Genomic DNA, 16,067 nt, shown 5'->3' with positions numbered 1-16,067 from the left:
TGGCCTAAAACTTGTGCCAATTCAACATGCAGATCCACCTTGGATTTGCTGTGGCAACCCCAAGTGCAAACAAGGGAGCAGCCGAAGGGACTTACTTACACTCTCACTCATACACTGATGCCATGGTGATGCCATGTAAGGCATGCACTACACGCCAGGAGCAACTTGGGTATTAAGATTAAGGACCTTGCTCAAGGGCCCTTAGTCATTTTGACGGCAGCCGGGGGTTTGAACCGAGCATCCTATGGTCTCAAGCCCACTGCTTAACCACGAGACCATCACCTCCCCTGATTAGGTGTGTTGGCCAGTGAGAGAGATATGTACAAATGCAGAGAAGCAAACTGTTACTTTCTGTTAGTTCAACAGCAATGTTCAAAATCTCAAATACGATACGATACGATACGATACGATACGATACACTTTATTGTCCCTTCCGGGAAATTTGTCTTAGACTCCAAGAGCTGCACAAGTAAAAAGCAAAACTGGCATGACATAATTACATGACTCATACATATTACATAACTTAATACACACATCAATCATACATATTGCACATCCCTAATACAAATATCCAAATTGCACATACCCGTATTACACAGCGGTCTCCTATAAATAATTCATGCATATTGCACATATCCCTAAAAACACATACCCCTATTGCACAGCCATCTCCCACATATGGTTAAGAAAAATACTAACAGTGAATAAAAAACACTAAAATTACAATGCCACCATGTCATTAACACACAATCCTACTACCTATCCCAGGAACCATATTTAAGACTCTAATTGATGTGGGCACAAATGAGTTTTTAAAGTGATTCAATTTGTACTGAGGGACTCTGTATCGCCTACCAGACGGTAGGAGTTCATACTCAGGATAGAGGATGTGGGAAGGATCTGACAAAGCTCGCTGTGCTTGTTTGAGAACAGACTGCTCATACATGGACTGCAGGGAAGAGTTTCCCGTCCTCCCTACAACTTTCATAGCAGTCTTCACCAGACGAGCAAGCCTAGATTTTAACTGGACAGAGAGATTACCATACCAAGATGACATCCCATACCGGATAATGCTTTCCAAAACAGCCTGATAAAACAAAAACAAGGTTTTCTGATCAACCCCAAACGCCCTGAGTCTGCGCAGAAAATATAACCTCTGCTGTAAATGAGAGCATAAGTTATTGACATGCGTTTCCCAGCTGAACTGGTTATCTAAGTAAACGCCTAGATACCTGTAAAAGCTGACCTGATTGATTTCTTCATCATGGATTACCAGAGGGGTATGATCACCAATTGAACGAGGGTCAATTATCATCTCCTTAGTTTTCTTTATATTTATAGTAAGAAAGTTAGCATCACACCAGTGGACAAAAGACTGCACCTCCTCAAAGTACAGTGATGGATCTGAGTCTTTATGAAGCAGACTGAGGATGGCAGTATCATCAGAAAACTTAAAAACATGATTTCCATGAAAGTGGCTAATGCAATCATTAGTATAGAGAGTAAAAAGGACAGGCGAACTGACACAACCCTGAGGTACGCCAGTATTGATGTTTTTAGAATCAGAGATAGTGTTATTAACTCTGACATTTTGAATTCTATCTGTTAAAAAGAATAAAACCATTTTATAATTACAAGGTTTACTGACAGGTGAATTAATTTTTGAATCAGTAAATGAGGTTGTAACGTGTTAAAAGCGGAACTAAAATCAATAAATAAAAGACATGCGTAAGCCTTTGGGTCTTCAAGGTGTTGTAGTGACAGGTGGATGATGCCATTAATGGCATCATCTGTACCCCGCCCTCTCCTATACGTAAACTGCAAGGGATCTAGATCTGAATTTATCTCTGACTTTAAAATAGACACCATATATTTTTCCAAACATTTCATAACAACAGAAGTTAAAGCTACCGGTGTCTAAAATCATTGTTAATCGTTGGTCAGGGTTTTTTGGGTACTGGAACAATAATTGACTTTTTCCAGAGTAAAGAAACTGTGTGCTGATCTACAGACTGCTGGAAAACCGGGCACCAGGCTGGTGTGAGCTCCTCTGCAAAAGTCTTTAAAGGAAAAGCTGAGATGCCATCTGGGCCAGCAGACTTATTTTTCTGAACCCTACTAAAAAGTAACTTAATTTTGCCTGGATCAACTACTAACCTGGGGCGCAAATCAATAGGTGAAATGGAATTTAAATGTTAGCACGATCCAAAGAAAAATCCTGAGTCTCAAATCTCAAATAAAAGTATAAAATAAATAACACAGTGAATGCAGAAAGTTATGCTTATGATTATTGCTGTAACACAACTTTGACCTACCAGAACTCAGGAAAGCCATGTAAAAACAGCATGAGTGGCTTCCCTCTCTCTCCAGCTGCCACATAGTGAAACCTCAGGCCAGATTCCTGGAAGGAAGACACACACACACACACACACACACACACACACACACACACACACACACACACACACACACACACACACACACACACACACACACACACACATACACACACACGTTTGTAACTTCACTGGGACAGTCAGAGAAAAGCCATCGTTATTGCTACTGTTGTGTCATGCAAAATTTTCATAACTTGGGCACAAAAAGGCAGGACATTCAGAAGCGTGGTATGAGAAAAAGTGTTTAATTCAAAAACGGTAAATAGAACCAAACTGCATGCTAAATGGAACGCAACAGAAATGGAACAAATAACCCATATCACGGGACATACAAAGCACCAATCAAATGACAAGGATCCACTCAGCCATTAGATAGATAGATCGATAGATCGATAGATAGATAGATAGATAGATAGATAGATAGATAGATAGATAGATAGATAGATAGATAGATAGATAGATAGATAGATAGATAGATAGATAGATAGATAGATAGATAGATAGATAGATAGATAGATAGATAGATAGATAGATAGATAGATAGATATAGATAAAATTTTTCAGGGCATAAAAAACCAGGCTTTTTATGTTGAAATGTCAAAAATTATGCCCTTTAAACTCACAGTGAAAAGTAATCTGTACATCATGAGAAATAAAATCTAATCTACGGCAGATGACAAATTTCACTGAAAATGAAAATAAAGGCCTTTATTCAACCTCAGGACACACAGAATTTCACCATTCTCCTCAATAAGTCCCCGTTTTCGCTAAATAAAAGTAACAAATATCAAGAAAAGTGTTGTGTGGGCCGCCAGAAGAGGAGGTACTGCTGGCCCACCACCAAAGGGCGCCCTGCCTGAAGTGCGGGCTTCAGGCACGAGAGGGCGCTGCCGCCACGGACACAGCCGGGAGTGACAGCTGTCACTCATTAACTCCTGACAGCTGTCACTCATTCTTTATCATCGCACTCCATAAAACCCAGACGTCATCTCCACCTCATCGCCGAGATATCGTACTTCGTTGGAGGTAATATCCTCAGCCTTTGTGGTATTTTCTGAATCTGTCTATTGTGAGTGTTTGCAGGAGTACCGGTCCTTCGTTTGTGGAGGCTGTGCAGGACGGCACTCTTTTTCCTCTGAGGGATCGCTGCAACACATATTGAGTGAGAGGTGGAGGTGGCATTCCCACCGTTGTTGTTACTGGGTGTGCACACACCTACACTTAACTGTCTTTGTTCTCGCCAGCAGTACCAGATCCGACAGTCGGGGACGGTGATCACCTGGGAATTCGGGACTTGGCGGCTCCAGTATTCACCAGGTTCTGTGGCGGCGGAAATCGTGTGGTTCCGGCTCTTCTCAGGACAGACGTCTTCTATCCTCGAGCCTGCCCACACGTCACCTTTGTGGATTGACTGTAACTATATTCTGAGATTGTCTGTATTTCGTTGTGCACATTTCACAACATTAAATTGTTACTTTTTGGCTCATCTATTGGCCGTTCATTTGCGCCCCCTGTTGTGGGTCCGTGTCACTACACTTTCACAACAGGATATCTCGGCCAGCGTCATGGACTCCGAGGGGCGTCACCCGGCTGTTGAACGACCAATGGGAGAGCAGGGAGCGCAGGCGTCTGCAGGAGGTGTGATTGGTGAGCTGCAGCACATTCTCACCGCCTTTACGGCTCGGTTGGATCAAATGACCGAGCAAAACATCCTCCTGAACCGCAGGGTGGAGGCTCTCTCCGCGCAGGTGGCGGCGAGCGCTCAGGGCGCTGCTGCAGCTCCTCCTCCTGCCGACCCTGTGCAGGATATGAACGTTCCAGTGGTGGTTCAACAACCCCTCCCACCATCCCCTGAAGCATATATAAGCCCTCCTGAGCCATATGGAGGTTGTGTGGAGACGTGCGCGGACTTTCTCATGCAGTGTTCGCTCGTCTTCGCACAACGTCCCGTCATGTACGCGTCAGATGCTAGTAAAATAGCTTATGTGATTGCTCTGCTTCGGGGTAAGGCACGCGCCTGGGCTACGGCGTTCTGGGAACAGAACTCACGGTTGTTATCAGCATACACTGGGTTTGTGGGGGAGTTCAGAACAGTGTTTGATCACCCTAACAGAGGAGAGACCGCTTCAACAATGCTGCTGTCAATGCGACATGGGTGCCGGTGTGCAGCCAAATATGCAGTCGACTTCCGCATCGCGGCTGCGAGGTTCGGCTGGAATAATGTTGCGCTCCGCGCCGCCTTCATAAACGGACTGTCGTTGGTCCTGAAGGAGCATCTGGTAGCTAAGGAGGAACCGCGGGATTTAGATGGGCTTATCGATCTCGTTATACGGTTAGACAATCGGTTGGAGGAACGCCGTCGGGAGCGAGGCGAAGGACGTGGCCGGATACGCGCCGCCCCTCTCCCTTCCGGGTTTGAAAAGGGGCCGCCCTCCCCACGCTCCACAGCCGCAGCGCTCTGTGGGGCAACAGCTCCCCCTGCTGACGTTGTTAGGGAAACGCACAGGGCCAAAATGAGGAGGCTGATCCGCGGGGAGTGTTTTCTCTGCAGCTCAAAGGAGCACACACAGAAAAACTGCCCCAAACGGCCACAACAACAACCGCCCTCAGAGACTGGGCTAAGGGGGGGTCAAAACATTCATGTGAGACACACACAGATTGCCACACGACTCCCAGTTACAATCCTGAGCGGGGATTTAACCCTTCAAGCCCCAGCACTGGTGGACACGGGGTCAGAAGGGAATCTGCTAGACAGCAGATGGGCAAGGGAGGTAGGGCTCCCTCTGGTGGCGCTTCCTTCGCCATTGCAGGTGCGGGCACTAGATGGCACCCTCCTCCCTTTAATCACACACAAGACACAACCAGTAACTCTGGTGGTGTCTGGAAACCATCGGGAGGAGATTGAGTTTTTTGTAACTCCTTCTACCTCCCGCGTGATTTTGGGCTTCCCATGGATGTTGAAGCACAATCCCCGGATTGATTGGCCGTCTGGGGTGGTGGTTCAGTGGAGCGAAACCTGCCATCGGGTGTGTTTAGGATCCTCGGTTCCTCCCGGTTTACAGGCTAAGGAGGAGGTCAAAGTCCCTCCCAATCTGACGGCAGTGCCAGTTGAGTACCACGATCTTGCTGACGTCTTCAGCAAGGATCTGGCACTCACCCTTCCCCCGCACCGTCCGTACGATTGTGCCATTGATTTGATTCCAGGCGCTGAATTCCCGTCCAGCAGGCTGTACAACTTCTCACGACCTGAGCGCAAATCAATGGAGACCTACATCCGGGACTCATTAGTTGCCGGGCTGATCCGGAACTCCACCTCCCTGATGGGGGCAGGTTTCTTTTTTGTGGGCAAGAAAGATGGCGGACTCCGTCCATGCATTGATTACAGGGGGCTGAATGAGATTACGGTTCGCAACCAATACCCGTTGCCATTGTTGGATTCCGTGTTCACCCCCCTGCATGGAGCCAAAATCTTTACTAAGCTGGATCTTAGAAATGCGTATCACCTGGTTCGGATCCGGAAGGGAGACGAATGGAAGACGGCATTTAACACCCCGTTAGGTCACTTTGAGTACCTGGTCATGCCGTTCGGCCTCACCAACGCCCCCGCGACGTTCCAAGCCTTGGTTAACGACGTCTTGCGGGACTTCCTGCACCGATTCGTCTTCGTATATCTGGACGATATTCTCATCTTTTCTCCGGATCCTGAGACCCATGTCCAGCATGTACATCAGGTCCTGCAGCGGTTATTAGAGAACCGACTGTTTGTGAAGGGCGAGAAGTGCGAGTTTCATCGCACGTCTTTGTCCTTCCTGGGGTTTATCATCTCCTCTAACTCCGTCGCCCCTGATCCGGCCAAGGTTGCGGCGGTGAGAGATTGGCCCCAACCAACAAGCCGTAGGAAGCTGCAACAGTTCCTCGGCTTCGCTAATTTCTATAGGAGGTTCATTAAGGGCTACAGTCAGGTAGTTAGCCCCCTGACAGCCCTGACCTCTCCAAAAGTCCCCTTCACCTGGTCGGATCGGTGCGAAGCCACGTTCAAGGAGTTGAAACGACGGTTCTCTACTGCGCCAGTTTTGGTGCAGCCCGACCCTAGCCGCCAGTTCGTGGTTGAAGTGGACGCCTCTGACTCAGGGATAGGAGCCGTGCTATCCCAGAGCGGAGAGACCGATAAGGTTCTTCACCCGTGTGCCTACTTTTCACGCAGGTTGACCCCAGCTGAACGGAACTATGACGTCGGCAATCGAGAACTCCTTGCGGTGAAAGAGGCTCTTGAGGAGTGGAGACACCTGTTGGAGGGAGCGTCTGTGCCGTTCACGGTTTTCACTGACCATCGGAACCTGGAGTATATCAGGACCGCCAAGCGGCTGAACCCCAGGCAAGCCCGCTGGTCACTGTTCTTCGGACGTTTTGACTTCCGGATTACCTATCGCCCCGGGACCAAGAACCAGAGATCGGATGCCTTGTCCCGGGTACACGAAGACGAAGTCAAAACGGTGCTGTCGGATCCACCGGTGCCCATCATTCCGGAGTCCACTATCGTGGCCACCCTCACCTGGGACGTGGAGAAGACCGTCCGGGAGGCCCTGGCACGGAGCCCGGACCCCGGAACCGGTCCGAAGAACCGTCTATACGTTCCACCAGAGGCCAGAGCTGCAGTCTTGGACTTCTGTCATGGTTCCAAGCTCTCCTGTCATCCAGGGGTGCGAAGGACCGTGGCAGTTGTCCGGCAGCGCTTCTGGTGGGCGTCTATGGAGGCCGACGTCCGGGAGTACATCCAGGCCTGCACCACCTGTGCCAGGGGCAAGGCAGACCACAAGAGGTCCCAAGGGCTTCTCCAGCCACTTCCTGTGCCTCATCGCCCCTGGTCCCATATCGGCCTGGATTTTATCACGGGCCTCCCGCCGTCCCAGGGCAACACCACCATCTTCACGATAGTGGACCGATTCTCCAAGGCGGCCCACTTCGTGGCCCTCCCGAAGCTCCCAACAGCCCAGGAGACAGCAGACCTCCTGGTCCACCACGTCGTCCGTCTGCATGGGATACCCACCAACATCGTCTCTGATCGTGGTCCCCAGTTCTCCTCACACGTCTGGAGGAGCTTCTGCCGGGAACTGGGGGCCACTGTGAGCCTCTCGTCCGGGTATCACCCGCAGACCAATGGACAGGCAGAACGGGCCAATCAGGAATTGGAGCAAGCCCTGCGCTGCGTAACGTCCGCACACCCGACAGCCTGGAGTGAACATCTGGCCTGGATCGAGTATGCACATAACAGCCAGGTGTCCTCTGCCACCGGCCTCTCCCCGTTTGAGGTGTGTTTGGGGTATCAGCCCCCATTGTTTCCCGTGGTTGAGGGAGAGGTCGGTGTGCCCTCGCTCCAGGCCCACCTGGGGAAGTGCCGTCGGGTGTGGCGCTCCGCCCGTTCTGCCTTGTTGAAGGCCCGGACGAGGGCGAAGACCCATGCGGACCGCCGGCGATCCCCGGCCCCTGCTTACCAGCCCGGGCAGGAGGTGGGCTGTCCACGAAGGACATCCCCCTCCAAGTGGACTCCCCCAAGTTGAAGGACCGTTACATTGGACCATTCAAGATCCTCAAAATCCTCAGTCCTGCCGCAGTGAAGCTCCGACTCCCAGCTTCACTGCGGATCCACCCGGTTTTTCATGTGTCCAGAATCAAGCCTCACCACACCTCACCCCTCTGTGCTCCCGGTCCGGCGCCACCTCCTGCCCGGATCATTGACGGGGAGCCGGCTTGGACAGTGCGCCGGCTCCTGGACATCCGTCGAATGGGCCGGGGGTTCCAGTATTTGGTGGACTGGGAGGGGTATGGACCTGAAGAACACTCCTGGGTGAAGAGGAGCTTCATCCTGGATCCGGCCCTCCTGGCCGATTTCTACCGTCAACACCCGGATAAGCCTGGTCGGGCGCCTGGGTCCTGTTGTGTGGGCCGCCAGAAGAGGAGGTACTGCTGGCCCACCACCAAAGGGCGCCCTGCCTGAAGTGCGGGCTTCAGGCACGAGAGGGCGCTGCCGCCACGGACACAGCCAGGAGTGACAGCTGTCACTCATTAACTCCTGACAGCTGTCACTCATTCTTTATCATCGCACTCCATAAAACCCAGACGTCATCTCCACCTCATCGCCGAGATATCGTACTTCGTTGGAGGTAATATCCTCAGCCTTTGTGGTATTTTCTGAATCTGTCTATTGTGAGTGTTTGCAGGAGTACCGGTCCTTCGTTTGTGGAGGCTGTGCAGGACGGCACTCTTTTTCCTCTGAGGGATCGCTGCAACACATATTGAGTGAGAGGTGGAGGTGGCATTCCCACCGTTGTTGTTACTGGGTGTGCACACACCTACACTTAACTGTCTTTGTTCTCGCCAGCAGTACCAGATCCGACAGTCGGGGACGGTGATCACCTGGGAATTCGGGACTTGGCGGCTCCAGTATTCACCAGGTTCTGTGGCGGCGGAAATCGTGTGGTTCCTGCTCTTCTCAGGACAGACGTCTTCTATCCTCGAGCCTGCCCACACGTCACCTTTGTGGATTGACTGTAATTATATTCTGAGATTGTCTGTATTTCGTTGTGCACATTTCACAACATTAAATTGTTACTTTTTGGCTCATCTATTGGCCGTTCATTTGCGCCCCCTGTTGTGGGTCCGTGTCACTACACTTTCACAACAGAAAAGTACCTATTTTATATTTTGTCTGTATACGTATTACTGTGTCACATAGCATTTTTTGCCACAAAATGAACTTGTTTTAGGTCTTCCAGACAGGACTTACCATCTGTTTTTGATGTTGCAGCTGTTTTTGTTGTTGGGATTTACCCATGATGTCACGGGGGAATCCCCCCTAACATTTTCTTACTCCCCACACAGGAAACATGCGAGCTATATTTTTTAATAGAGTATCATCTACAAAATGAGGTGTAGACACAGAACAAGCACTATGTTCTGTCTCTTTCATTATGACAAACATTCATTTATATTATAGTGGAACTCAAGGGCTTTACAATTTGTGCTCAAGTTTTATTTTTTTTTCATGTATCTTTTCCTTCTGGGCAAAAACTATTTGATTGTCCCTTACTGAATTAAAATGCTCACACATTCACAGATTAAATAGCAGTATGATGTAAGTGTGTGGGGAAAGCTAAAAACACTCACATTAAACTGCATCTGAGTAACAATAAATGTGAAAAAATATCAACAGAAGTGTCTGGGAGACAGAGAGGATTGCACAGAGAGGACCCCTATGGAGGTGCACATCTGTATATACCTCAGTAAATGCATTTTTAAAGAAAAACATTTTTAAAATGACTGATTATACCAATAGGTGATGTGGCTCCCTTGGAAGTTATGATAGCAATCAGTAATGAGGGTCTCGTTCTTCTACTTACTATTAATTCTGTACTACTACACACAACAATATTTTTGCCTATTCCGTGGTTCCAAGAAGCATTTTTTTCACTTTCCTGATGGTCTTACAGCATGTAGCTGGTTAGCCCAAGAGCTGTCAGTGTGCTAATTCCACACTGGACAGATGGCAGTCTTTTTTTGCCCTTTAGTGAAAAGATGAACTCAGAGACATCTACATGCAGAGTCCAGGTTTAAAAAAAATCTCAGCCTTACCCCTTTTTCCATCACATGATGATTGTTGTCAACATGTGAAAATAAGAAAATACAACCCAATGAAGTTGGGACGTTGTGTGAAATGTAAATTAAAAACAGAATACAATGATTTGCATATGCTCTTCAACCTATATTCAATTGAATACACCACAAAGACAAGATATTTAATGTATAAACTCATAAACTTTATTGTTTTTGCAGAAATATTTGCTCATTTTGAAATGGATGCCTGCAACACGTTTCAAAAAAGCTGGAACAGTGGTATGTTTACCACTGTGTTACATCACCTAACAACACTAACAACACTCAATAAGCATTTGGGAACTGAGGCGACTGTGAGTGTCATGACTGGGTATGAAAGGAGCATCCCCAAAAGGCTCAGCCATTCACAAGCACAGATGGGGCAAGGATCACCACTTTGTGAACAACTGCATGAAAAAATAGTCCAACAGTTTAAGAACAATGTTTCTCAAAGTTCAATTGCAAGGAATTTAAGGATTCTATCATCTACAGTCCATAATATAATCAGAAGATTCAGAGAATCTGGAGAACTTTCAACACGTAAATGACAAGGCCGAAAGCCAACATTGAATGCCCGTGTCCTTTGATCCCTCAGGTGGCACTGCATTAAAACCCGACATCATTGTGTAAAGGATCTTACCACGTGGGCTCAGGAACACTTCAGAAAACCATTGTCAGTTAACACACTACATCTACAAGTGAAAGTTAAAACTCTACCATGCAAAGCGAAAGCGATACATCAACAACATCCAGAAACGGCGCCACCTTCTCTGGGCCCGAGCTTATTTGAAATGCACAGATGCAAATTTGAAAAGTGTGCTGTGATCTGATGAGTCCACATTTCAGATTGTTTTTGGAAATCATGGATGTCCTGTCCTCCGAACAAAAGAGGAAAAAGACCATCCAGATTTTTACCAGCGCAAAGTTCAAAAGCCAGCATCTGTGATGGTATGGGAGTGTGTTAGTGCCCATGGCATGGGCAACTTACACATCTGTGATGGCACCATCAATGCTGAAAGGTACATCCAGGTTTTGGAGCAACACATGCTGCCATCCAAGCAACGTCTTTTTCAGGGACGTCCCTGCTTATTTCAGCAAGACAACGCCAAGCCACATTCTGCATGTGTTACAACAGCGTAGCTTCGTAGTAAAAGAGTGCGGGTACTAGACTGGCCTGCCTGCAGTCCAGACCTGTCGCCCACTGAAAATGTGTGGTGCATTATGAAGCGCAAAATATGACAACGGAGACCCCGGACTGTTGAACAACTGAAGTCATACATCAAGCAAGAATGGGAAAGAATTCCACCTACAAAGCTTCAACAATTAGTGTCCTCAGTTCCCAAACGCTTATTGAGTGTTGTTAGAAGGAAAGGTGATGTAACACAGTGGTAAACATACCACTGTCCCAGCTTTTTTGAAAAACAATAAACAAAAACAATAACATTTATCTGTGTGAACATTAAATGTCGTCTTTGTGGTGTATTCAATTGAATATAGGTTGAAGAGGATTTGCAAATCATTGTATTCTGTTTTAATTTACATTTTACACAACGTCCCAACTTCATTGGAATTGGGGTTGTACTAGGATTGCAAGCAGTCATATACGGAACCTCATGTCCACGCCACCGCCTCCCCGGGTCAGCGTGATGTCTGTTAAGGGGCCAACCCTCATCACACATGTGAAGTTACAATTCAATCAGACAAAGCATGAAGGAGTTATCATGACTTGATGTTCGATGGTGAAGGGTCAAATGGCAGAGCCATAGTGGCCACAAACATCAACACAGAAAAAAGCTTTTGATAACTTTTGATCAGTATCGTCTCTGGATGATCTGAAAGAAATTTGAAGTGCACTGGACAAAATCCCTAGGAGGAGTTCGTTCAAATACAACGTATGGAAATCATGCCAAAATGACAAGAAAATTCAAAATGGCTGACTTCCTGTTTGGAGGAGACCAATGGTGCAAGACAATTTTTTGTACGCCCTAGCAAGTCACACACGTGTACCAATTTTCATTTATTAAAGTTGCAAGGGGGTGCTATAGAGGAATTTGCCCCACCCATCTGCAACAACCCTATCACCTGTAAGACGTTGTCATGCTTGACATGTGTATCATTTTTCATGATGATATGACAAAATTAAAGCCATCAAAAGGAAGAACGTAATCTCATGGCGAAGGGTCGATATTCAGCACACCGCCACATGGACGCCATTACTTGAAACTTCATGGCGATCATTGCCTACGTTCACCAACTTGTTCTGCATGTCTTAGAAGTGGAATTAAGTTGATGGGGTTAATTATGTGACATCAGGACCTGTTAAAGTATAAATAGGACCTTTCCTGTTACCATCGGTGGGGGGTGGTGGTGGGGCACTATGAGTTAGGTGGGATGTTAATATATGCAGATGCTCAGGGCAGAGCCCTCATCATGTCCTGCAAGTTTGAAGGATCTATGATGAAGTATGTGGGCGTGACAGCCGTTTGAAGTGAAATGGCGTGCTCCGAAACAATCACCAAAGTTTGTTGAACCCTAGCAGTCACGCCTTTTGACCTACAGAAATTCTTTTGATAACTTTTGATCACCATTGGGTCATGATGATGAGTACAAAATTTGAAGACTTTTGGATGAAATCCCTAGGATGAGTTTGTTCAAATGTAAGTAGTGGAAATGGCCAAAAATGGCAAAAATTACCTCAAAATCGAAACTGAAAATCAAAATGGCTGACTTCCTGTTGACAGTTCACCATGATGTTAAGAGACTTTTTTGTGCACCCCTGCATGGTAAATATGTGTACAGAATTTTGTGAGGCTACAACAACAACAAAAAACCCCAAATGGGGAGGGTTTTTTGAAAATTTGTAGGGGGCGCTATTTTGCCATTTTGCTGTGAGCATGTGCTCGACCCCCAAAATATCACATTTTGGATCCGGCTGGATGACTGACTGATTGCAAAATTTGGTGAGTTTTTGAGCATGGGAAAGGGCCAAAATTGGGGTTTGAAAAGGGAATAATAATAATAAACAGCACAATTACAATAGGGTTCTCATAGGACTTTATCCTACTCGGGCCCTAAAAATAAAAATAAATACATAAAATAATAATAAAATAAATAATAATACTAAAAAATACAAAAATAATACATTAATAATAATAATAATAATAATAATAATAATAATAATAATAATAATAATAATAATAATAAACAGTGCAATTCCAATAGGGTTCTCATAGGACTTTATCCTACTCGGGCCCTAAAAAATAAATTAATAATAATAATAATAATAATAATAATAATAATAATAATAATAATAAACAGCACAATTACAATAGGGTTCTCATAGGACTTTATCCTACTCGGGCCCTAAAAATAAAAATAAATACATAAAATAATAATAAAATAAATAATAATACTAAAAAAATACTAAAAATAATACTAAAAAATACAAAAATAATACATTAATAATAATAATAATAATAATAATAATAATAATAATAATAATAATAATAATAATAATAATAATAATAAACAGTGCAATTACAATAGGGTTCTCATAGGACTTTATCCTACTCGGGCCCTAAAAAATAAAAAATAAAAATAATAATAATAATAATAATAATAATAATAATAATAATAATAATAATAATAATAATAATAATAAACAGCACAATTACAATAGGGTTCTCATAGGACTTTATCCTACTCGGGCCCTAAAAATAAAAATAAATACATAAAATAATAATAAAATAAATAATAATACTAAAAAAATACTAAAAATAATACTAAAAAATACAAAAATAATACATTAATAATAATAATAATAATAATAATAATAATAATAATAATAATAATAATAATAATAAACAGTGCAATTACAATAGGGTTCTCATAGGACTTTATCCTACTCGGGCCCTAAAAAATAAAAAATAAAAATAATAATAATAATAATAATAATAATAATAATAATAATAATAATAATAATAAACAGCACAATTACAATAGGGTTCTCATAGGACTTTATCCTACTCGGGCCCTAAAAATAATAAATTAATAATAATAATAATTATTATAATAATAATAATAAACAGCACAATTACAATAGAGTTCTCATAAGACTTTATCCTACTCGGGCCATAAAAATAATAAATTAATAATAATAATAATAATAATAATAATAATAATAATAATAAACAGCACAATAACAATAGGGTTCTCATGGGACATTATCCTACTTGGGCCCTAATAATAATAATAATAAACAGTACAATTACAATAGGGTCCTTGTAGGACTTTGTCCTACTTGGGTCCTAATAATCCTAATATATTGCATATTAAAAAATATTTCTGGTTGACAGTGACTTTATGTCTTGACTGGAATATTACAATTAAAGTGAGTTTATCAAGGTTTTGTGGCAACTTATTGTTTAGCTTTGTGGAAGATTGTGTTAACTTGGATTTACATTTAAAAAGGTTAGCATGACTTAAATATGTACATGGGCTGCACGTGATCAGAAATGTGACCAACAATATATTATTTGGTAACATTCTGGTCATTTGAAATCCATGTGCAAATAAATCCAATAGCCTTGTTTTCTGTGTATATGATACAAAGAACTGATGATTAAGTTAATTAATGTAAATTAATGCTGCAGAGATGACGGAAGCTGAAGAGAAATCCAGCCTGAAGCGCCAATTACTTCACTTTGATGTTCAACTGTCACACGTCACACATTAAAGAAATCGATCATCTGTCGTCAGTTTTGTGTGCGTTTGGCTCGATGGTTATTTTGCTGTTTCCCGCCCCCTTTCAGGCGTGTCTGTCAGTGTGTGTGTGGACGTGCACGGCGGCGACGCGCTCACACGGAGCTGTTCTTTCAGCACCACCTGCGCGCGCGGCGGACATCCACTCGTGGATCGGCGCAGACATCAGGCCTCTGTGGATTTCACGGCGCCTCACGTCACAGCGTCGCAGCATTTCTCTGCCGCGGACACACAAAGGGGCACCGAGCGCGTGTGCGTGAGATTACCTTTATCCGAACGTAACAGTGGGTTCCGAAGGACGTGTCATTGAGACACGCAGGAGGACTTTGTCGAACCGCCCATCGGAAGGTGGCCGCGGGCCTGAGGATGATGTTCCAGCAAAGTTTGAGCAGAGCCGCGGCGGCGCACACTGCGCAGTAACCGTAAACCAGCGCCCAGAAGCCCAGGACGCGCATTTTCAGCGCGAGTCGGACCGCAAACATCAGCAAATTGCGGAGTACTTTCGCCATTTTCACATTACCGCGGAGTGATCCACCTCACGATCCGCGCTGCTCATTTCTGCCGAGGTCTGGCTGAGCCGCTGCGCGGACCGCGTGAAGGGAGGAACCCAGCCGACGGACGCGTGGCGCGGTGGCAAGAGCATCACGTCAGATTCCACGCTTGCGTGTGACAGCAGTGGTTGTTTGGCAGGAGACGGTGTTGTTGACGACGAGCTCGGAGCGGAGCAGTGACGCGCGGCTGCGCGCAGCCAAGAGGCGCTGCAGGCGCACAGGGAGCGCAACCCTCCAAAACCAGAGCGGACAACAGAACCTAATAATAAAAAACCCACTAGCGGCCGATAAACCGTCGCCCACGTGTTACTGAAATGTGTGTTCGCAGGTAAACAGCAGCTGTCAAATAACCAACCAGCCACAAAGTTCTAATACAATCAGTCACATGACCTGCAAAGTCAGTACCCAGTGGCGGTTCGACACCGAGTTACTACCTGGGTTACTACCCCCCCCAAAAAAAAAACACACAGTTTTGCACAAACAGCCATTTTTTTCTTCTTCTTAATATTTTACAAGTGCCCCTAAAATTGCAATTGAAACTGGCATCAAAAGACTGCAGGCTACAAAATAACTCTTTTACAAAGCAGCCATGAAATGCTCATTTGAATAAGCATGCCCTTACATGCTAAATATCCGTCATTAGACACTTTAATAATCCGTCTTTCAGGGAGGAACAGTTAGCTCTTTTATTAAGATGCATATTTGTCTC

At 45.1% G+C, this 16,067-nt stretch overlaps 1 protein-coding gene across 1 annotated transcript in view; it reads right to left on the bottom strand.

Moving 5' to 3' along the window:
• Positions 1-15,551, bottom strand: part of ephx4 (epoxide hydrolase 4) — a 128,658-nt gene extending 113,107 nt beyond the window's left edge. The window contains exons 1-2 of the mRNA XM_034180719.1: positions 15,074-15,551; positions 2,316-2,401 (exon numbers count right to left, since the gene is read on the bottom strand). Of these exons, the coding sequence (XP_034036610.1) occupies positions 2,316-2,401; positions 15,074-15,316 (329 nt within the window). The 5' untranslated portion in view covers positions 15,317-15,551. The remainder of the gene's footprint in view (positions 1-2,315; positions 2,402-15,073) is intronic.
• Between the last annotated feature and the right edge of the window lie 516 nt (positions 15,552-16,067).

Source organism: Thalassophryne amazonica, chromosome 10 (assembly GCF_902500255.1).
Source record: "Thalassophryne amazonica chromosome 10, fThaAma1.1, whole genome shotgun sequence".
Taxonomy (NCBI): domain Eukaryota; kingdom Metazoa; phylum Chordata; class Actinopteri; order Batrachoidiformes; family Batrachoididae; genus Thalassophryne; species Thalassophryne amazonica.
This window is presented reverse-complemented; position numbering and strand designations above follow the sequence as displayed.